This window comes from Echiichthys vipera, assembly GCF_963691815.1.
Source record: "Echiichthys vipera genome assembly, chromosome: 3".
Taxonomy (NCBI): Eukaryota; Metazoa; Chordata; class Actinopteri; order Perciformes; family Trachinidae; genus Echiichthys; species Echiichthys vipera.
The window spans coordinates 34911996-34935893 of NC_139828.1; the positions used below are offsets into that span (position 1 = coordinate 34911996).

General features: G+C 42.4%; 1 protein-coding gene across 1 annotated transcript in view; it reads right to left on the reverse strand.

Annotated features, from left to right (window-relative positions):
• The window catches only part of ptprfa (protein tyrosine phosphatase receptor type Fa), a gene marked incomplete at its 5' end in the record, with an annotated part of 414741 nt that overhangs the window by 238513 nt on the left and 152330 nt on the right, over positions 1–23898 (reverse strand). The window contains 4 exons of the mRNA XM_083911493.1: positions 19181–19263; positions 20349–20503; positions 20667–20840; positions 20927–20949. Of these exons, the coding sequence (XP_083767619.1) occupies positions 19181–19263; positions 20349–20503; positions 20667–20840; positions 20927–20949 (435 nt within the window). The remainder of the gene's footprint in view (positions 1–19180; positions 19264–20348; positions 20504–20666; positions 20841–20926; positions 20950–23898) is intronic.

Consider the following 23898-nt stretch of genomic DNA (forward strand, 5'->3'; position numbering starts at 1 on the left):
AACCTTTTGAGATTGCTACCAGTTTTGATTGGTGACAAAGTGCAAAACCATGAGGATGAAGTATGGCAGTTAGCGCTCCAGCTAAAAGACATTGTGGATCTTATTTGTGCTCAGAACATTTCCTTGTCCCAGATAGCATATGTTGACATTTTGATCCAGGAATATTTGGAGTCGAGAAAGATGTTGTTTCCTGAAATTCAACTAAAACCCAAGCACCATTTTTTGCGCCATTATTCAGCACTGTTGTTGAAATTTGGTCCGTTGATGAGGTTATGGACGCTTAGGTTTGAAAGTAAACACAGTTATTTCAAAAGATGTGCCAGACACTTGAAAAACTTCAAAAACATTTGTCAAACTTTGTCAGAGCGTCATCAGATGTATCAGGCATATCTTTTAGCTGGGCAAGAATGCAGTAAACTACTGCAAGTGAAGGATAGCTGTGCGTTTTATCCCAACCTCTACAGTGACACTATTAAACATGCAGTCAGGGAGTTAGCCTTTTCAGAAAGCAATACCACAGTTACTACAGACATTCAGTACAAGGGCACTGCATATAAAAAAGGACAGTTTCTTGTGTACAGAAATGATGAGTATATGGAATTTGGTGAACTTCTACTCATCTTGATTCAAAATTACACATCTGTGTATGTTTTGATGGATATCAACAAAGGCATCTTCCTCTCAGAATACCATCTGTATTCTGTAACAAAGGACAGTCTTGGGTTACAGTGTATCAACATCAATGACCTGCCCGATTTCTATCCTTTGGTATCATACATTCTTGATGGATACCAAGTCATTCCACTAAAACACAGTATTGTGGCAAAATAAAGTCTAGTTAAAGCTGACTTACTTCTCACTGTAAATAGTTTGACATTAATATAAGTGTTACCTGATGCAAGTCTCTGGTCTGTTAAGTGTATGTACTGAATAATTTTTCTGTTCTGTTTGAAGGTGGCATTTCTTCGTCAGTGCAAATATGAGTGACTCGGAGCGAACCTTCCTAGATGTCGCCATCATGGAAGTCCTACCAGAACTTCAAGCAGTAAACAAAAACATCCTGGAAGAGCACTTGCAGTCCATTGGAGTCGAGACGTGTGATGATCTACGCTTCGTAACAGAGGCTGATTTGATGACAGCATTAAGACCTGTACAAGCCAGAAAGCTTCTTTCTGTTTGGAAACTGAAATGTAAGAAAAACCAACACACGACTATTCAAAAGCAGATGTGGACATTGTATAATATTGTACATTGTGAATCATGATCTTATTTTTTGTCATTTAAAGACCAAACTCCCGAGAACAGCTCACTATCATCTGTGGAAGCCTCGCCTACCCAATTGCTGTCATCACTCTCTGTTTCACCCCAAAGTTCAACGTCAACCTCTTCCAGCAGCCCAGGACTTGACACACAATGGGACGACAACTTTGAAATTCCATGGAGTAAATTTCCTGAGGAAGTGATGCATTCTTTGGAGAGGGGAAAAAGGCCAGGCCCAAAACTGAGGAAGCAAATGGTCCGAATTGTTGTGACCGAGATGATGGAAAAATGCCCTCATGTAGGTAAAAAGCATTCAACTGACGTTGCAAAAGAAATGGTGGCAAAATATCCCAATTCTCTGCAAGATGTAATAGAGGGCGATATTGTTGGAACAGGCTACCATTCCCTTGTCAAACAGTTGCAAAACAGAATTGAAAATGTGAGGCGCACTTCAACACCCAAAATCAGAAAAAGAAAACATCAGACTGATAACTCAGACCACACAGACGAGATCCCATTAGAAGAGAGAGCAGCAATGCAGGACACTTACGGATGCATTAAATGGAATGTAAAATTTCTGCCCCGTGAAGAAACTGAAGAGAGCCAGCGGCAAAAGATGGAAAGACTCAAGGTGATGTGCCAACACTCTGATGCCAATCCAGAGGAGGTAAAATGTCTAATGAAGTCCACTTTTTACACACAGCGTCAACATGTCAACCAGGGAAAAAGTATCAAATGCCTTAGAGAGGAGTGGCCGTTATGGTTTAATGAACTTGGCATGTCAGTCCACTTCAAGGAACTCACTGGGATTGACCTCAAAGAGACATTCACACGAAATTTGGATTTGAAGGGGAAAAGACTTCTCAACTACATGACCACAGTTGGTGTCCACAAGAGCAAGAAGTTTCTTCAGACTTATGCAAAGCTTCAGAGGATGCGAGGACTGCAGAGTGGCTGCTCAGATGATGTGAAAGAGATGCTCCTGCTACTGCTCAGCTACTTTGATGAGAAGGAGGAGTCCATGTTCTTCTACGTAGACGATACATGTCTGGCAGAAGAGGTCCAACTGGAGCAAGTGCCTCTGACACCCGCTGTTATTGTCTGTGGTAAGTCTGTTTCATATCTCTTTTTTAAATTGCACTGTTTATAGAACTTGTCATGCGAGTACAGCACTTATTAATATAACCTGTTAAATAATTTGTTCATAGGACAGTCCTGCTATTCCTCAACAAGGTACATGCTGAGTCTAGATCGGAACCTTGTCAACACAAACATCTCCTCCTTCATTTCTGCGTTGTGCCTCATGTTCGGGAGCTACTATTGCTTCAACGTCCATTATCCATCAGAGCTGGCTTCAACTCTGGAGTTTCTTCAAAGGTGAGTAAACATGGCTTACTCATTTGTCAGACCTGATATCAGACCTGGGACTGTGGGACCTGGAGTCTGGCTCCGAGGTCCTAGTCTTAATCCGGACCTTAACTAAGGCGTGTGTGTGTGTATGTGTGTATATATATATATATATGTATGTATGTATGTATATTTATATAGGTGTGTGTATATATACACGTGTACTGTATGTATATATATGTGTGTGTGTGTGTGTGTGTGTATATATTTTCTTGTCTCTTTCCTTTTTAACTGATCAATTAAAATGCTTAATATGCTTTTATTCTATAGATGTTTTTTCTCGATAAACCCAGAAAAAGGAACCAAAGTGGAGAACAAAAACTCAAAGCGCCGTCTCAACGTGAACCCTCGAGTCCTCACACTGATACAGGAACTCTCCGATCATGAGTGGCGAGCCTAAATATGGACTCTTTCTGTGGTCTCTGACTGTTTGTTTGAGAAGAGGTACTGTCCACAATGTGTATTATGGTAATTAAGGCACAATATGTAATTTTTGTTTAAGTCTTAAAGGTGCACAGTGTAACTTTTTCTGGTAGGGGCCCGCCATCTGCTTGTTTCATGAAGATGTTCTTGCTTTGCAGGAATGTTCCACAGTATGGTATAAAACTTATCTATCTTGCATTTATTCAATTAGAACTGTTTTTATTGCAAAAAAAATACCTTATCAAACGTGCATTCGTACTGTGAGGTGGCTTGCCTCTCCACAGATCTGACCTGTGACTTGGCTTGTCGGCATCACCTGATTGTCTCCATGGAGATAGATACGTTTAATTGCCATACTGTGGAACATTCCAGACAGGGAGAGTGTGGGTTGTTGTTGTGTGCCTGGCAATTCAACTTTGTTAAATGGACAGAAAAATGTCCACATTTAAAGAGGCTAATCTTCTGGAGTATTTCAACTTGGATTCAGTCATAGTTAAAAGAACCATTACATGTAGCTTCTTTGCATGTTGTATAGGTTGAAAAGAAATGCATCCAATTGTTTTATGCCATACTGTGGAAGATTCCAGACAGGGGGAGTGTGGGTTGTTGTTGTGTGCCTGGCACTTCAACTTTGTTAAATTGACAGAAAAATGTCCAGATTTAAAGAGGCTAATCTTCTGGAGTATTTCAACTTGGGTTCAGTCATGGTTAAAATAACCATTACATGTAGCTTTTTTGCATGTTGTATGCGTTGAAAAGAAATGCATCCAATTGTTTTATGCCATAAGGGAGCATGTGGGTTGTTGTTGTGAATTGGGTTGTTGTTGTGTGCCTGGCACTTAAAGTTGTAGAAGTGACAGAAAAATGTCCTGATTTTAAAGAGGCTAATGTTCTGGAGTATTTCAACTTGGGTTCAGTCATAGTTAAAAGAACAATTACATGTAGCTTCTTTGGATGTTGTATACGTTGAACAAAAAATGCATCCAATTGTTTACAATTATTGACGATGGCTGTTAAATAAATTTCCCAAAAGTGATATTTTCCTCTCTTGTCTTTTCTCAAGATGTCTTTTTTGCATGTTTTGGTGTAGGCGTAGTAGTTATCATTTTGCAGGTTTATAAGTAAATTTGACAAAATAACTTGATTATTAAAACATAAAAATAAAGCATATTATGAATAGATTTTACGTATAATATACAGAACGGCTCCATTTAAAATGCAAAGTTTTACTGTTGTTCTACCAGTTTAAATTAGTTTTTTGTTTGATATTTCCCTGTTAATTTTACCGTTTATTGATGCACAATAAGCAAATATTACATGTCAAAAATACAGGAAATGGTCTATTCATATACAATACCATTATGCGAAATTAACAAAATTTTTTTGTAGACTTAACAGTTTTTTAATGTGATTCAGCCGTGATTTAAATTCCTGTAAAAACGACAGTTTTTTTTTTACAGTGCAGACATGACTTCGTCTCTTCCATTTGGCAACTTTTATTCACCTCTGTCCTTAGTTATAGTGGTTTTACACCAAGAAAGAAAACTGGCCCGCAGCTCATCACTAAACAAGGGCCGTAAAAAAACACCATGACTCCACTGTACCTTTTTCTTCTCTCCACGGCGCACATTACTGATATCACTTCTGAACTCTGACCTCCACTAGGTAACATTAATCAGGATTATATATATATATATATATATATATATATATATATATATATATATATATATATAAAATATATATACATATATATTTTTATATTAACAAAATCAAAATATGACGAAAAACAAAGAATAGCTTCCTCTTCAACATATTAAATCTATTTCAGCCTACTGTAATTTAAATAATTAATATGCCAATTCCCAAATAATTCTAGGTCGCAGCACAAGCTTCTAAGTTCAAGCTCCAGGCTTTGGAGGGGTAATGTCAATAAACCATAGCAACAGGGTGTAGGTGCAACTGCCATTCCACAGATGATTGTTCATTTCTGGATTAATTTGATCTTCTAGTCCAATTATGAGAAGGCCTCAACTGATCAAACAAAAGAATAATACCAGGCCTGAGAGCCTGTCGCATGGCCCTTTGTTCCTGAGACAAAGAACTGCCCTGTGACCCAAGAGGATCACACAGATCACAGCCAGGTGTGAAAACTCTCCAAGGATCCTAACTGTCAGGCCTTCCCGCGACCGGGGCAAGGGGTTGAAGATGGATGGATGGATGGATGGATGGATGGATGGGATTAACCCTTAATTAATAGTTTAGTATATTTCATGAGACTTTTACATCAGTTGTCACTTCCTTCATAATTTGAAGGTGGTGCCCCGAGGCCCTCTAGTTTAACGGATGGGGAGAACCATGTTGAAACAGCTCTCAGAAGGCCTGGCAAAGATCGACCAAAGCCAACTCCTAGGTAAGTACAAAGTCTGGTGCTACCAGTACATACGTAATGTGGCCGCTGAAAATGAGTGAAATCCCCTCACCCACCACAAGTAAGATGGATAGAAAGGCCAGCTCATTCATCAGAATGTGGTTGGGGTTGCCACGATGCCTCTCTGAAACGGGCCTGTTCGGAAAGAACAACCTCCAACTTCCACTCCAGTCCATCAATTTGGGCTACAATCAGGAAAAGACCAGGCTCATTCTTGAGTTAAGAGAGTCCACCGACCAGGCTGTAAGGAATGCAAACAAACAAATCAAGATTCCGACAGGCCGGAAGTGGAATGCCCAAACTGAGGTCGACAGAGCCATCAGTCGCCCGCAGCATCAAGAGATTGTCGGCAAAGTCTAGGCAGGAAGGGCAGGGTAGGGTGGGGAGAAGCACCACTGTTCTGGTACAAGGCCAACCGCAAAGAGAGGAAGGAGATGGTGGTGGCAGAGGTGACAAGGTTGGAGGAAGAGCGCTATAAGATAAAGGCTGTGTCACAGGGCCGATAAGGGAGCTGGACATCAACTGAAACATGAGTTGGGCAGACCTTTGGAAGATCCTGCAGGCAAGGCTCAGCTTCCTTATTTGTGCAACATATTCAATTCAATTCAATTTTATTTATAGTGCCAAATCATAATAAAAGTTATCTCTTTTATTAAAAGTTATCTCAACATATGACACGCTTCCCTGTCCTTGGAACACCCCCCTAATGCAAACCTCCAGCACATCCTGTCAGGCTGTAAGATCACGCTTTCCCAGGGATGCTACAGCCGGCGCCATGACCTGAAGAAGGCAACCAAATAGCTGACAGAGGAGGCTGAGAAAGGAAGCTTTTGACTCTGGTTAAGGAGGAAGGACAAGCACTGGGGAACAAACAACTAACCCCAACAACAACTACAGGGGGGGACCACCTATCAGCTGCAGGGGGGGACCTTACATGATTAAAGGAGCTAAATCTTGGTGAATGGTGGTTCTTGGCTGATGACCCTGCAGCTGACCCGTGGGCACTGGAGGAGCTGCGACAGGCAGCAATGCCTAGCAGGTGATTCCATCTCCCTGTTATCTCTACTAGTATATTTAATGAGACTGTTACATTAGTTATCACTCCCTTTATAATTTGAAGGTGGTGCCCCGCGGTCCTCTAGTTTAACTAGAGTCATTTTGTTATTATTTGATAATTATTGGTGATAGCTAATATTAATTGATTAACGATAGGTTTACTGAGAATTTTCAGTCTCATAATCTGATAAGTCAAGGCCCTCGCAAGAGTCATACCCTCCCTCTCTCTTAGCTTAACACTTCTCCCAGTTCGTTAGTCATGTTGTAGTTTCATTATCATCATATTTATTATATCCATTTGAAGCTGTTACATGAACCATGCTGCGTAGCTCAACTCTGTTCTACACGGCTTTACACTGTGAGTGTAAAGATGAGGACAAGCTGTCCAATTTGAAAATGATTGAGATAAATACCTCATTGTACCAGAGACAATGTGCGCAGCAGAGCAACCTTGTGGGTTTTCTTTTATTTATAAGTCAGTCAATCAAATCAATGTGTATCCATGATGTTGTAGTTAAAACCATCCAGTTAATTAATTTAGTAACAGCAGGGCTACTTGTCGTTCCTAGAGTCTCCAAAAGTAGAATGGGAGGCAGAGCCTTCAGCTACGAAGCTCCTCTCCTGTGGAACCAACTCCCTAGTGTTATTCGGGAGGCAGACACTTTCCCCATATTTAAGAGTAAACTTAAAACTTTCCTTTTTGATAAAGCTTACAGCTAGGGCTTACGAGCCCTTAGCAATGTTGTTAATTTTAAGCTGATTTTGTTCTGCTTAATTATGCTGCTATAGGCCTAGTCTGCTGGGGGGTAATACTTTTCCAGATGCTCTGAGATTCTCTCCTCTCTGTCTGTATCATTCATGTCTCATTAATGCATGTTACCAATTCATTTCTTCCCCTGAGTTGTTTGTGCTTTGTCATCTCGCAAGTCCCTGCTGATCGTGGTGGTGCCTGCTGCTGTGGTCCTGCATGACGCTTCCAGCTACTATTATAATCTATCACCTTAGCTGTGCTTGTTTCTACTATTCTGCTGTATTAACTGCCATAACATATAAGTCATATTCACATTACTATAGATATTATTATAGTTACTGGAAGTGTGTCTGCCTGTCTTTGTGTCTGTCTTTGTCTCTCACTGTCCATCTGTCCTTCTTTTCTCTTTTTCTCTCTCCTTTTCTTCTTCCCCAACCAGTCAAGACAGATGGCCGCCCTCCATAGAGCTGGGTCTGTCCGACGTTTCTGCCTGTTATAGGGAAGGTTTTCGTTGCCACCGTGCTTTACGGGGGAACTGTTGGGTCTATGTAAATCATAAGTAAGTCATATAGTGTGGTCTATACCTAGTCTGTAAAGTGTCCTAAGATAAATTTTGTTATGATTTGACACTATAAATATTCAATAATTGAATTGAATTGAATTGAATTGAATTAACATAGCCTACATTTTCCAAACCCTGCAGAAACAACTGCAGAATCACTTGGTAAAACTCAGTTAGCACACAGTTAGGCTGGCAGCAGCCACCTGATACAAAACGTCTGTGTAGCAGGTCAAAAAAATGTTGTGTCCCGCCTTTACGTGAGGTAGTGCGTCAGTCAGTTGTTTTCATGCACAGCAGTAACCTCAAAATGGCCTTTCCCCGGTTAAGGGAATAATCGGAGCATTGAAGTTTCCCTTGTATACATGAAAGGGGGTTGAATGGGAAAATGACGGAAGTAACTTGACCTCCGTCAAAATCACATCCAGCCCACATTGGTCTGAATTACCACAGAAACAGGTCTTCTTGGTAGTAATGTGAGTTTCATGGTGAAGTCCTCCCTCTGTTTAAAGGTTACGCTCTATTGTTGTTGTTTTTTTCATGTTGTTTTGGCACTGTTGCTTCCTGGTTTATTCTATGTCGGGTCAAAAGCCACTGCTGTGGAGTGTGAGGGAAGTTCTAACCCATGGAGCATGCACAGACGAGAAACCAGATAGTAGTCCCGGAAAGCTGTTTACATGCACGAATAATCAATGTACTGAAGGAGTTCTCTAGGTGTATGAGAACTCTGATTTTACCCGGGGTACGATATTTACATCATCTTTGAGAAACCGGAGTATGCCCTTAACCTGAATGTATTTAGGTTTTTTAAACTGCTGGGAAACACACTTTTTCCCACATATGTAACATAGCTGGACCATGGGTGTGGACTCTTTTCACTTTTATTTGTTATTATTTCTGACCGTCATGTGGAGACTTTGTGAGGTATACGAGTCCATAAGTGACAGTATGAAGCTAAATAACGTCTCTGTGGGTGCTGGGGATTCTTTGCAACAGCTGTGAGATGCTGGAGCAACCACTAATTGTCTCCTGTGTATCCCTTTCAGTGTCCAGCATGTGTGACAGCCTTCTCTTCTCTCTGCCGACCCTAAAGAACTCCACAACCTCAAAGACCTCAAAATGCTGCTGTGACTGATTTGCATTTATTCATATCTTTGAACACCATACAGTAAGGAAAGCAGCAGCTAGTAATTTGTACACAAGTAATTGTTCAATTCAATTTCACATTCAGTCACACTGAGTCATAGCCTCGGGAGTCCATCATGATCTCTGAGCTCCATTGTATTTTACTCACAGATTAGTCTGGTAATTTGTGGCTGAGAAAATTTGGTTGAGTTTGCCAAGCGACCTGTCAGGTTCCCTGTTCTGCCAGCCTCTCCCTTTCCTTTTGTGCCTGTGTTTGTCTCCCTCTGTCTGATTGTTCCCTGCATGTGTCTTTCCTCTCAGTGTTTGTCTGTCTGGAGCTAGTAGGCGTGGTTCCGCCCAGCTGTATCCAGTTTCACTGATGACCTGTCCTGCTGCATAAAAGGCCGGATGTGGAACACATTCGGCGCCAGACCGTACATAGTACTTCTCGTCGGCTGGCTCTCGTACTTTGTCTGTTTAAATCTTTGTGCTTATTTGTTTGTTTGTTAACGATTGTTTCTTTGTTCCCTTTTGTTAGAGTTTCCCGAGATCCCGTTCCTGTTTGGTTTGGTCCCTTTTCCCCTGTTTTTGAATTCCCTTGTTTTCTGTGTTATTAAATATTCGTTTAAACCGTTCACTGTGTCCTTGTCTGCATTTGGGTCCGATTCATTGTGTTATTCCCCGCACCGTTCATGACACGACCGAACCAATCAGCGTTGGTTTTGAGGTGGATTTAAGTGTGACGCAACAAGAAGAGACTGTTCAGTTTAAACAACATGGAGGCTTCCACGGATGAGATGAGCGCAGCTGTGGAACAAGATGCTCACTAACTTTTTTTTTTCTCTGTGATCCTTCTGTTGGAATATGGACCAGGCACCTGAAATTGTTTCTTGTATCTGTAAGTTCACGTTACACAAATGGAAAATATTCTTTACCGACATGTTTTTTACTTTCTAAGCTTTGCCTCGATGCTGTGAGTACGTCATGCGCTTTGTAGATCAACTTTCGTTCGCCCTTTATTACGATATTATACACATTTTTGTGCAGAACTTATTCAGTACTTTCACAATATCATAGGAACATATTGATGAGAATACATTGGCCCATTTTATTGAAATATATTAATAGTGAGCCAGCAGCCTTCAGATCTGTGCTGTAAGATTCTGGAGGTGTCTGGGAGCAAAATGAGAGTGTGTAGTGATAGTCAGATGCCGGGCTGACACTGATGAATTTTTGAAGAGAGCACAGAGAAAGCTGCTACAGTCTATGTGGAGAATGGAGAGATTCTACAGAAAAAAGCAAAGAGCTCAAAGTGCAGATAGATGGAGAGAGATGAAAAGAGTGTGAGATTAAAATTCAGTGGGTGTGCAATAATAAAGTGTGGAGGGAGAGACTGAGAGAGAGAATGAAGATGAAGAGAGGAGGGCAACAGATGGACAGAGTTAGTGCTTTGGAGGGAGGAAGGAAACACAAATACAAAATCCTTCTGAAATGATATGTAAAAAACGTTGGACAGAAGAAATTTAAAAACAAAACAAAACTGAGAACCTATTGTTTGTTTAAGAAAGAATATAAGTGCGGAAAATTGGTCAAATACAATTTATCAAAAAGTTACAGATCACTATGTGCACAGTTACGGTGTGGCATATTACCACTGCACATGTAAACAGGCCGATATAGAGGAGTATCGGAGGAAAGACCGGGAATACTGAGATTTGAACGTTCATATTTTATACTGCCCTTTATATCATGATTTACGCCAAAAGTTGTTTAAAAAAGATGCTCCTGATGTTGATTTAATAGGTTTGAAGGATTGAGCTTTGATTGAACTTCTTTTTGATAACGTGTATGCATTTTCTGAATATGTGTCCAAAGTCTGGAGGAGGAAACTGACATTTGAGAGATAAAAATGAAAAAAACTCCTGTGTTTAGGCTCATGAATTGTTTTGTTTTGTTATTAATGGGGCCATGTCTGTAAATCTGCACATATTCTACTTTATTTTGATTTTATTTTTGTGTTTAAATTTATATGCTTGGTTCTTGGCTGTTGTGGACGTATGCTCTGGCATACTGTAATGCTTAGTTTTTGTTGAATATGTTTAGGTGTCTGTGTAATCCTGTATGGGATGGGTCAGGATACATCACCAGACACCAAAATAACAAAATAAAATTTATAATAAAAATAATGAATACATTTTTTTTAATTAATTTATTCATTCATTCATTCATTGTCCTCTCAATGGCCAGCAGAGCTAGGCTGCTGAAACGGCCTTGGACCAGCTGGAGCTGCTGCGCCTCACCGCCTTTGAGTGTGGGTGATCATGACGGGGGGGAAACTCTGCAGCTGCCGCTGCTCGTTGGGGAAAGAAACCGCAGAGTGACAGAACAGTCGCCAAACACAATGCTAGTCGTTTTTAACAACGTCAAAGTCTCTGGTGATCGGTAAAATCTCTGGATCAGTTCAGAACAACAAAATGAAAAACCTGGAAATTTCTCTGCTGGATATTTTCTTCAAGGTCGCTGAATCGCCCATTTAGCTGTTAGCTGTGTAAAGCGCTGTGGGGATAAATGAGAATAAAGTTGCGCCGGTTACCTGTGATACGTAGCTGATTCTGAACAAAAGATGAAGGCTTTCTAGCGCGTATTTAGTCAATGAAATGTCCACACAGCAGTACATATTTCACCACTTATTTATTTTTTTGTGACATTTTAGGGGAAGCTGAGCTTCTCTTGCAGTCTTAGAGCAATCGCCACTGCTGCCCTTTTTTCCCATTTCGCTCCTGCCCTTCAAAAAGTCTGTGCACGCAACTGAGTGAAAGAGATCTGAGCTGGTCAGAACAGTGAGTTTTAGCAGAGGAGAGGGTCCACAGGCTTCCTAAAAATCCCTGTGATTGTCCAGGACTTATTCTTTCATAATTTGATTTTCTCTAGTGGCTCCAGAATAGAGCTCATTACTCTTTGCTCTCATTGCTCATGCTATGGCCAATTGTACCCTCATAAAAAGGTAAATCCTCTTGTAAGGATGTGTTGTAATGGTGTCTCTTTAGCTGTGTGCATCGGGCTGTGCTGCGTTCTGCTCCAGCTGTTGACAGATATAATGAATATGCTTCTACAAATGGCAGAGCCTCCGTATGGACTGAATTATTCAGACCTACTATCTGACTGAAGACAAAGAGAGGGCATGTCATGTTGTTACTTAAGACATGGACTGCCAGAGAGAGGCAGGCAGGAGGACAGTGGCAGCTAAAGTCTCACAAAGCAGACTCACAAAATGATCTGAAATGAGCACACGCTTGTGCTGTGACTTATAATCAAGCTGTGACCACGTCCAGGCCACAGTGTCCGAACACGCTCAGAAAATAGGCTTCCTCTAGGTAAATGCAAATTTACAAGACGAGCTTCTGCTAATGCTGGAGGCCTCCTGTGCCACGCTAATAGAGAGCAATGCTAAGCTGCTGGCTAAAGTAAATTACATTAGCCGATATCTTACTTGTATATAAAATATTTCATAGTATGACTCCCCCTCCACTCAATGAATTCATCACACAAAATCTAAATGCATCTACAAGCGCATCTGCAAGAGGGGATTGTAAAATTCCTTGTAAAAAAAGTTGTTTTGGTCAGTCAGTCTTCTCTTATCGAGCAGCACATACTTGGAATACTATACCCGCAGAACTAAGGAAATATCACATCCTTGAAATCTTTTTCTAAATCTCTAAAACAATGGCTATTTGAAAATCTGACATGCTGCCATAATCAGGATTAATGTACTTTACTCTGTCCTTACTTGTATTTTGGCACTTATGCTCTTTGTCTCTGCTAATACTGTGTGCCCTCCTGAGAAAACCCATTTTTGCCGCTTGTAATGTGCATTTTCCCTTTTAAAAATAAATAAATAAAATAAAAGCAGGCACAGTAATATCAGAGTGGTTGGACTACCTGAAGCAGTGGAGGGCCCGCGGCCGACAGCCTTCTTTGCAAAGCTGGAGGTTTTCGGTGAAGGCTTCCTCGAATCACAACCAGAATGTGACAGGGCTCACCGCACACTAGCTTAGAAGCCTAGGCCAGACCAGAGAGCACAGCCAGTCATCATCAGGCTGCACAGATACCAGGTGAAGGAGAAAATCATACGCGAGGCCCACGCCAGGAGAGGGAAACCGCATTACAGAGGTTCCCCCATCGCCATATACAGTTACAGTTGTATACTTATATACAGTATACATAACTGACTGTGAGTTTGTGTGTTGCTAACTGTATAGCTGTGCTTTAACAGCCCCAGACTGGCTGCAGCACTAATAGTTAAAGTCTTGACAGGCTGCTGATATTCTGTCTGCGAGAGTTTTGAACAGAAATCGCTAAATGGACATTTTAACACACTGTGGACATGTTGACTTGAGATCCAGTGCTTTCTGATGTTTTTTGAATTCCTGTTTGTTTTTTTGTTTTTTTCATCTTTCTTTCTGTGCCTGCGCACACTCTCAAGTGAATCCAGACAATCTTTAATCAGCCTTTGTGCCCACTGGAAGCTCGTTCACATGTAGATTTCAGTTCATCATTATATATTTTCTTAACAGCTTTATTTTAGTTTTGGATGTTTATCACCCACCGCAATAGGGTTATCTGAAGTATTTTATCGTCTGTGACTCATTCGGTCGAAGGGTTTTGCTGCAGCCTAGCACTATCGCAGGCGACCTGCACCAGTGCAGCATATGCATTCCGGTCTATTTATCCTGTTTGATATGGAGATATGCCTTCATAGCCTGCCCGCCCTAAGGCATCTTGCCGTCCTTTTGCTGGCTGATTTTATTTATTTTACATGGCTGTCTGTAAGTTCAGAATCATCAATATTACTAATTGTATACTATTATTATTATTATTTCCATGTGACTTTAAGGGGTCAAACACTGTTAGTTAAGGGAGGAGACCCTGGAAGTTCAGTTTAGCTGTTAGTTGCAAGCTGGAGAGCTCAGGAAGGTTTTTTCAGATTGGTTACAGTGTTACTGTCTTGTTCCCTTTATTTTGTTCTGTTCTGTTTTATTTGTGTTTGGGTTCCTTTTTTTTCCTGTTTATCCCTCCCCCCTCTCTCTTCCTCCACTACTACAGACTACTTAAGGTCATGCAGTGTCATTTTAACTTATTATTATTGTTCCTATGACTAATGCTGTAAGGGTACTGGGGTGCTTCTGATTTCCTGGAATACTAAGGGAAAGAACAAAGCGATCAAAATCGCTAAGGTCCTGACAGTTGGAGCTACTTCAGGGGGATGTGATGACAAAACAGCTGACACCCCACGTATTAAGAGGGTGTGGATGGGCCACTTATTCCATTCCAAATTTACAGATACAGTTAGGGGCAGCCATCATCATTCATAAAAGGGTCCTGTTTGAGCCGACAAATGTAATCCTAGATACGTACGGCCATCATGTCATAGTTTCGGGCACACTTCAGAAGACACATGTGGTTTTAGTTTCGGTTTTTACGCCAACCTGGGACGATGAACAGTTTTTCATAAAGCTATTTGCAAAAATCCCAAACGCTGTCATCGCATTATCATGGGTGGGAACTTCAATCTGGTGCAGGATGTGACTCCTGACAGATCTTCTCCTACACAGATTACACTATCCAAATCAGCAGGCACAGTAAAAACATATGCATCACAGCTGGAAATTTCAGATCCCTGGAGGTTTAGAAATCCCCGTGGTAAAGCTTTCTCTTTTTTCCCATGTACACCACAGATTCTACCGAATTGATTTATTTTTACTTGATAACAATCTCCTTGACTGTGTGAATGCATGTGAATGTAGAATAGAATAGAATAGAATAGAATAGTATAGAATAGAATTACTTTAATGATCCCAGACTGGGAAATTATTTTGTAACGGCAGTAGTGGGTCAGCAAATAAAAACTTTGTACATAACATAAATAGAATCCAATATATACATAGTGTATATATACAGTGCACAGTGTGCTGTAAACAATAAACAATAATAATATATACAACTAAATATGCTAAATATACTATAACAATAATAATATATACAAAACAAAAAAAACAGTAGAGAGAGCAGAGTTCTCTGTCAGGCAGAGGTGAGAGAGTTATTATAAAAAAGTGATGGATTGTGGCAGGAAAGATTCCCTGAATCTGTTGCTACGGCAGCGAAGCTGAAGCAGCCTTTTGGAGAAGGTGCTCCGCTGTCTGACCAGTGTGAGTTGGAGAGGGTGGAGAGGATTATCCATGATGGATAACAGTTTTTTCAGTGTCCTCCTCTCCACCACAACCTCCAGAGTGTCCTGTTTGCAGCCAATCACAGAGCGAGCCTTCCTGATCAGTTTGTTGCGTCTGTTGGTGTTGCTGGCGCCAATGCTGCTTCCCCAACAAACCACAGCAAAGAAAAGTACACTGGCCACCACAGACTGATAAAAGATCTCCAACATCTTGCTGTGTACGTTGAAGGATCTCAGCTTCCTCAGGAATTAGTCTGCTCATCCCCTTCTTGTAAACAGCTTCAGTACTAGACCTCCAGTCCAGTCTGTGGTTGATGGTAACACCCAGGTACTTGTAATCCTCCACCGCCTCCACATCCTTTCCCAGAATGCACAGATGTTGGAAAGCCGTGTTCCTCTTCTTCCTGAAATCTATCACCATCTCTCTGGTCTTGCTGATGTTCAGCCACAGGTGATTCTGTCCAGTCCACTTCACAAAGTTGTCTACCAGTGCCCTGTACTCCTCCTCCTGTCCCTCACTTATACACCAGAAAACTTTTGCAGGTGACACGACTCAGTGTTGTACTGAAAGTCAGTGGTGTTTTAGGTGAACAGGAAAGGAGACAGTACAGTCCCCTGTGGAGCTCCTGTATCACTAACCACCACATCAGACAGAACACTGCCCATACGGACAAACTGCGGCCTGTCTGTCAGGTAGTCAGTAATCCAGGAGATCATTGTGTCATCTACTCCCATCACCTGCAGCTTCTCCCCCAGTAGCAGTGGCTGAATGGTGTTAAAAGCACTAGAGAAATTAAAGAATGTGATTCTCACAGTATCCAGGTGCAAATGGGCTCGTTGCAGCAGGTAGATGACAGCGTCATCAACTCCCAAGTGGGGCTGGTAAGCAAATTGCAGAGGGTCTAGCAGGGCTCTCACCTGCGGCCTCAGGTTGACCAAAACTAGTCTCTCCAGCACCTTCATGACGTAAGATGTGAGGGCCACTGGTCGATAGTTATTGAGGTCTGATGGTGTCGACTTCTTTGGAACAGGAATCAGGCAGGAAGTCTTCCAGAGCACTGGTATTCTCTCCTGACCAAGGCTCAGGTTGTAGAGGTGTTGTAGGACAGGAGACAGCTGGCTGGCACATGTCTTCAGGATCCTGGGGCTGATACCATCAGGGCCTGCAGCCTTATGCTGGTGGAGTCTCTCCAGCTGTCTCCTAACCTGGCCTGCAGTCACAGTCATGCGGGGGAGGCTGCTGGTGTCTTCAGTGGAGGACAAGGAGGTGCTGGAGGAGGTGAAGGTGGAGGAGGAGGAGGCAGAGGAGGAGGAGGTGGAGGTGGAAGAGGTGGAGAAGGAGGAGAGGTGCTGCACAGGAGAGCTCACAGCAGGGGATTAAGGGGGGAGGGGAGGAAGCATTTGGGGCAGTGAGGGTGTGTGGGGGTCTGGAGGTGTAATGGAGACGACAGAAGGCTGTGAGCTGAACCTATTGAAGAATCTGTTCAGCTCGTCTGCCCTCTCCAGGCTGCCTGATGCCTGTCTGCCACACACCTTACACCCAGTGATCTGCTTCATACCGGTCCACACATCCCTCACATTGTTCTGCTGGAGTTTGGCCTCCAGCTTCCTCCTGTAGGCGTCTTTACAGGTCCTCAGCATATCCCTGAGTTCATGCTGCACTCTCCTCAGTTCTTCCCTGTCTCCAGACCTGAACGCCCTCTTCTTCTTGTTAAGAAGGGCATTCAGGTCATTGGTGATCCACGGCTTATTATTAGAGAAGCAGCTCACAGTCCGGGTTGGCATGGTGGTGTATTCTGTGATGCAGTCGGTCATGCTGTCCAGATCCTCTCCATGTGGCTCAACAAGTGCATCCCAGTCTGTTGACTCAAAGCAGTCCTGTAGTGCGTCAACGGCCTCCTGAGTCCAACTCCTCACGCTCCTAATGTGGACAGGCTGCCGCTGAACAAGGGGAATATACTTGGGGGTCAGCAGATCCAGGTTGTGGTCAGATCTTCCGAGAGGGGGGAGGGCTGTGGGACTGTATGCATCCTTAGCATTTGCATACAACAGATCCAGTGTGTTACAGTCTATAGTGGGGCAGTCAACATACTGGTGAAATGTTGGGAGGGTTTTATCCAGTGAGACATGATTAAAATCCTCAGTGATGACAATAAATGCGTTAGGATCCAGCGTCTGTATCTGGGCAACAGCGGAGTGGAGGACATCACAGGCCAGCGCTGCATCAGCTGAAGGAGGAACGTACACACAGATAATGATGGCAGACGTGAATTCCCTGGGCAAATAATAAGGCCTCATCCTCACAGTCAACAGTTCAATGTCCGGGGTACAGAGACGTTTCTTCACGAGAATATCACCCAATAGTCACTTCTGACCATGCTCCTACCACAGTTGACCTTAGTTTTCCACGGGATACAATTCCACATTCAACGTGGAAGTTCAGCTCACACTTACTGTCAGATAGTAAGTTTAAAGATTTTGTCGCAACTCAAACACTCCCTTACATAGATTTTAGAGCGTGATCACACTATCCTTTCGGCCGCGGCCAAAACCGGTTTTTCAGCTAAAGTCTAGTACCTTTAAGTAGTGTGAGCGCACCTGCTCCGCGCTCAACTGGGGCCAGCTGGCCCTCCACGGCCCGCTTGAAATAGGTGGGCTTTAGCGGAGCCGTTTGCACATGTACGAGCACGAGCGTGCGCACGTGTACGCGCACGAGCACGAGCCCTACGGCAGTAGCGTTATGTCCGCCTGTTCGGACATGTAAATAGAAGGACGGACCATGCGCGGACATTTAACAACAACAACAATGGCGGTGAAAGGTTCATGTTGGTGTGGTGCGGAGGTGGAGTGTTTACTGCAGATTTGGTCGGATGAAAATATTCAAAAACAGTCGACAAGACGCACAAAAACTCCGAGGTCTATGGAAAGATTTGTAAACAAAGCCACACACGCGCGATCAATGCGTGTGACGTGTTACGGCTTGAAGGCGTATGGACAGCAAGAAGTATTGGCCGAGGCCCTGGTAGTGTGAGTACAAACGGGGCTGGGGCGCGGGGGGAGAGGGAGGGGGGGCAAGTACCCTAAAGTCCGGGTCTCGGTCCGGGAGGATAGTGTGAGCGCGCCCTTAATGACACCCGTGACGTCAGCAGTGGCACTCTGTGGGAAGCGCTTAAAGCTACTGTCCGGGGACAAGTGATATCCTGTGTTGCTCAAATGAGAAGGACTGAATGGGCTAGGCTGGTGGAAACTTAGGAGGAACTGTTAAAAACTTGATGGAATTTACTCCTCCTCTTTAAGGCATACTCGATGCTATTAGCCCCCATCCTTGTGAAAATGTTCCTTCACTCCTTTACTGAAGGCAGACTGCCAATGACCTTGTATGAGGCATCTATTTCATTGCTCCTGAAGAAGGACAGGGATCCTATTTCATGTGGCAGCTACAGACCGGTCTAACTTTTAAACTTAGATTGTAAGATCCTTGCTAAGATCCTCACCCTCCGCCTCCAAAGTGTGATGTCATCGATAATTTCACTAGACCAGACAGGCTTCATCTTAGGGAGACACCCATTCTTCAACACCAGAAGGCTGCTCAACATTATATTCTCACCTGGGTCGAACACTCCTGAGGTCGTAGTAAGCATGTTGTTTTGTTAACCATTATTTTTGCAGCTCGTTTTATGTTCCCCGCCAGTATTTTTCTAATCCAGGAAGTCTAACATCTTTGAACTACACAGTCGCACAAGGTCAGGTGGATGGTTGTGTTGCACACACATACATCTCAGGACTCTGACACTAAAGGCTCTGGCTGTAATGCAATCTCTGAACCAATTGGCTATCATCTGACTACAATTTAGTTTTTCTTTAGCTTTTTGTTATCATTTTATCTGCATTCATATGCAGATATCGGTTTATAGGAATGCTGTCTTTCAACCTCATTCTTACGTTGCAAGTTGCTAATTGGACCATATACAGTGGCCATCACTTGAACATCTTGGCCCAGATATCCGCTGGCTACGCTGGAAAGCCTGAAATATATGGAGTTACTATCTTTATTCAAGAGCGGGGTCTTTCAGATTGAGCACATTATTTACTGATTTCATGTCCAGATTTTTCATTCTTTCCTTCAAACTCTGCCCTTGCACTCAAATAGCTCCTTCTTGTGCTCAAATAGTTTCTTCTTGCAGTCACATTTATTCTGCCTATGCCTAAACTGTATACGGGCACAAATATATTGATGCTCGCACTAAGATCTGTTGTTGCTCACACAGAGTTCCTGCTCCCAGCTTCAGCTCTTCTCCTGTGTGCTCTCCCGTTGTCTGCTTGTGGATTTCTGCTGCACACTTGGATTTTTTTATGTGACAACCTTATCAAAAATACTCAACCAATAATGTTGACATTATAACTTGAAACAAAACATTGGTAAGGTCCTGAGGGGTATGACTGTTGGTAGTTGTAATTGGTTTTGTTCAGATGTGCTGAATTTTATCTTTACGTCTAATTGTTGTTGGAAGGTTAAGCTAAGCTAAAGTCAGCTGGTACTTGTTGCCAGAGCTGTGGTAAACATTCAGCTAACGTTAGTGGGCTGAAAAGAGTGTGATCATTATATGGATGAAATAACCATTTATAATACTTTTACTAAGTACTATGGTTTCTTATGTAGTGTTGTCCATATTTACAATGTAGCTTGATCATACTTCCTCAGGCCACAGTTTATTATTGTGTTGGCCTATATTAGCTTAGCTATAATTTTCCAACAAGATTCAAGATTTAAAGTGTTTGTTCTCATGTGCACAATTAAGGAACAAGTTGCCATATAGATTGAAATTCTTCATTTGCTTCAACAGAATGCCAAACAATGTTAAAATCTAAGTATAAGAAAATGAAAAGACATAAAATACAAAAACAAAGAAAATTTAAAAGGTAGCTTATTTCAGAAATAAATTAAACAACAATAAAAAACGCAAATGTCAATGTAAACAGTGTAATTATGCATGTGCACTGTGCAGTTATAGAATTGAATGTAGTCTATGATGATTATACTCCTATCAGTTGTTTAGGAGTCTGATTGCAGTTTTTTAGTCTGGTGGTCCTGCATTTGACACTTCTGTACCTCCAGCCTGAGGGCAGAAGTGTGAACAGTCCGTGCTGGGGGTAGGTATGGTCTTTGGGGATAGAGGCGGCTCTGCTGTGGACCCTGCGGCGGTAGATGCTCTGCACAGATGGCAGTGGAGTCCTGGTGATCTTCTCAGCAGTCTTCCCCACTCTCTGCAGGCATTTGCAGTCCACAACAGTAGTGCTGCTGTGCCACACAGTGATGCAGCTGGTCACGACGCTCTCCACAATGCAGCTCTAGAAGTTGCTTAGGATCCCAGGCCACATTTCGAACTTCCTCAACCTCAGAATACAGCCACTGTAGGGTCGTCCTTACCAGCTGTGTGGTGTTAAATGTGAGGTCCTCAATGGTGTAAATGCAAAGGTATTCAAAGCAGCTCATACTCTCTACTTCAAGCTCCCGGATGTACAGTGGCTGATGAGGTGTCCTCTTCATCGTCACATCCACTATCATCTCCTTGGTGTTGTCTGTGTTGAGGGTTGTTGCCATCTGGGCACAGTGTTTATAAACAGTCTGTATGTCCCCACACCATGAGTTGTTGATAAACACACACACACCTCCCCGTTTGATCTTACCAGACGCAGCAGTCCGGTCTTCTCTGTGTACAGAGTAAGGCTGTAGCTGAACGGCATCAGTTTGAACCAGTCGGCACATTTCAATCAAAAATAACTGCGTTCAGAACCTGAAAAGTTTGTGATGAACTGCAGCCTGAAAATAGCTGGGGGTTTTTTCAGTCCGAACCGGTTCAACAGTGACAACATCAGTGGGTGTGCCAATCAAAAGATAGAGCAACACAACCTTCTTCTCCGGGGGTGTGTAATACAGTTTATCAAGATATGTGTGAAGATATCAAGTGAATGTACAGCAGCTACAGTTTTGAGTTTGAGAACAAATAAAGACCTGTGGAGGAGTCCTGTGTGCGGTTTCTACTGCTGAGTGAAGTGACGGAGGTTAGCTCTGGAGACTCCTTCCAGAGGACAAAATAAAAGTTTCTCCTCCTGTGATTTCTGACCAGGAAAAGCTAACACTGAAGATATGTTATTGAGTTTCCTTTTAGTGAAATGCTAATGAATTTAAGTTCCCTCTGGTAAACAGTTAACTAAGTAGTGTGTGTCTAGAGCTTTTATTGTGAAAGGTAAGAACAGAAGAAGTGAAGATATCTGTACAGCTTTTGTCGAGGTTAAAGAAGAGAAATAGTTTTCCGTATGCACACAGCAGACCTCTGTTCCCCAAAAGTAAACAGCACAATGTGACTGGTTGATGAGAGGATGTCACCCCACTTTCAAATTAACTTTTACATGAAACAAAATAATAAGTAGCACTCCATATTAATGGTGCTGCGTAATGGCACAATCAGGCCATCTATGCACCCAATAACACAAACAACACATCAGGCTCACTGTGCAAATACATTTACTGCCGTTGTGCATTGTGCAACGCCCTCAGTTGCTGACGTATCCTTGATTACATTGGTTCCCACACAACTGATGAAAAGGTGATCTTGTTCGCTTGGTAGCACCAAGGTTCAAATAATACTGAGCCAGTTCAAGAACCCTTCCCTGTCAGTCGACATAAACTATGTTTGAACAGCATTGGAGGTTTGTTTGCTGCCTGCAGCAGAGGTGCTTGTGACGAGTATAAGAGATGCACAAGAACAGCCGTAATTCCAAGACAAGGATCCATGAGAGGGAGACGCACTGCAGCCAATTAAAGAAACAGGGTTATGAAAAATACCAAAACTTGGACTTACAGTAGCCCTGAAAGACAAGGTGAATTTCTTTTTTTGTCCGGCATTGTTGGCCCAAACCTAAGTTTATCTTGTACGTAGGACATACGTATCTCCTACGTAAGAGATAAACGTTAAAGTTTCGTTCTCAGGAACCTTAAAAATATGGCAACTGACCTCGGACGTCATAACAAATTTACAGACATTTATCAATCATAGTCTCGGCTTCATTCAAGGGTTTTCTGGCCGAATGTAATAGCCAACGTTGATCTGTGGCAGTGCACAGAAGAGGAGAAGGTTCGAAGACCCCATCAGGCGGAGGAAATGTTGGTGGACTGGGCACACTCTAAGGACACTGAAGACCAACACCACCAAGGGGGTTCTAACCTCCTTTTTAGCAGCACAGAGGTCCATGTGAAAGAATAAGTTGATTGTTTTTAATATTATTATCTGACTTTAACAACAGTTACTTGTCTTGTGATGTGACAGTCATATGCCATTGCTAAAAACAAAACAGGAGATCATGAGATCACCTTATTTTTAGTCTCCTCTGATGGTCTGTCAGTGTTAGAAAATATAATCTGACAAGCTCCAGATATATACTGCAAATAAACAGAACAAAGAAGACAGGTATTGGCAAAGATGGAGGGTTTTAGATGAGCAGTAAGCGACAACAGTGGTCAGGATTTTTAGACCTGTTTTAGCAAGTTTACTGACACAATAGGTTTGGCTGTCAGATGAGGGATGGTAGACTAAAAAATCCAAGAGACTAGTTTTAAATTGTTTTTCTTAGCAGCGTGACCTCTGGCATAGGGATTTCATTCTTAACAGGTAAAACAAGAGAGAGGGTTTAGATTCCTCCTGGGAGCTGTATTACAATCCTCATTCCAAAAGAGAAGAGAAAATGTAAATAGAAATGGAATGTGATTATGTGCAAAACATTGAAACCCCATATTCAATTGAAAATAGACAACATTTCATATTTTGAAACTGAGAAACTTGATTGTTTTTTGAAAATCAAATGCCCATTTAGAATTTGATACCAGCAATATACAGTATTTGAAAACAGTTGGGACGGTCATGTTTACCATTCTGTTGTATCACCTCTTCTTGTAAGCGTTTGGGACTCTACTTCCCACATTCATTCACATTCATACACTGATGGCAGGCTCTCATCTAATCTATTCATCCATGCACAGTACAGGGAACAATTCGGGGCTCAGTGTCTTGACCAAGGACACTTCAACATGCAAACCAGAGGAGCCTGGACCAAACATTTTGAATGAGTCAGGACTGCAGGCAGGTTTCTTTTACTCAGCAGCCATGTTGTTGGAGCATGTACAAAATGTGGTTTGGCATTGTCTTGCAGAAATAAGCAAGGCCTTCTCTGAAACAGACAATGTGTATTTGGCAGCATGTGTTGCTACAAAATCTGGATATATGGTTCAGGATTAATGCAGCCTTCACTAATGTGCAGGTAACACAGATGCTGGCTGTTGAACTGCGCTGATAACAATTTGGATGGTCCCTCTCCTCTTTAGCCTAGAGGACTAAACCACACCACGTCCATGATTTCCAAAAACAATATCAAATGTTGACTCGTCACACCACAGGACACTTTCCCACTTGGCCTCAGCCCATCTTAAATGAGCTCGGACCTAGAGAAGGCAGCAGTGTTTCTGAATCTTTATATACAGCTTCCTCTTCACATGGTAGAGTTACAACTTTCATTTGTGGATGCAGCGATGAACTGTGTTCACAGACGATGGTTTTTGGAAGTGTTCCTGAGCCCATGCACTGATGTCTACTACACAATCTGTC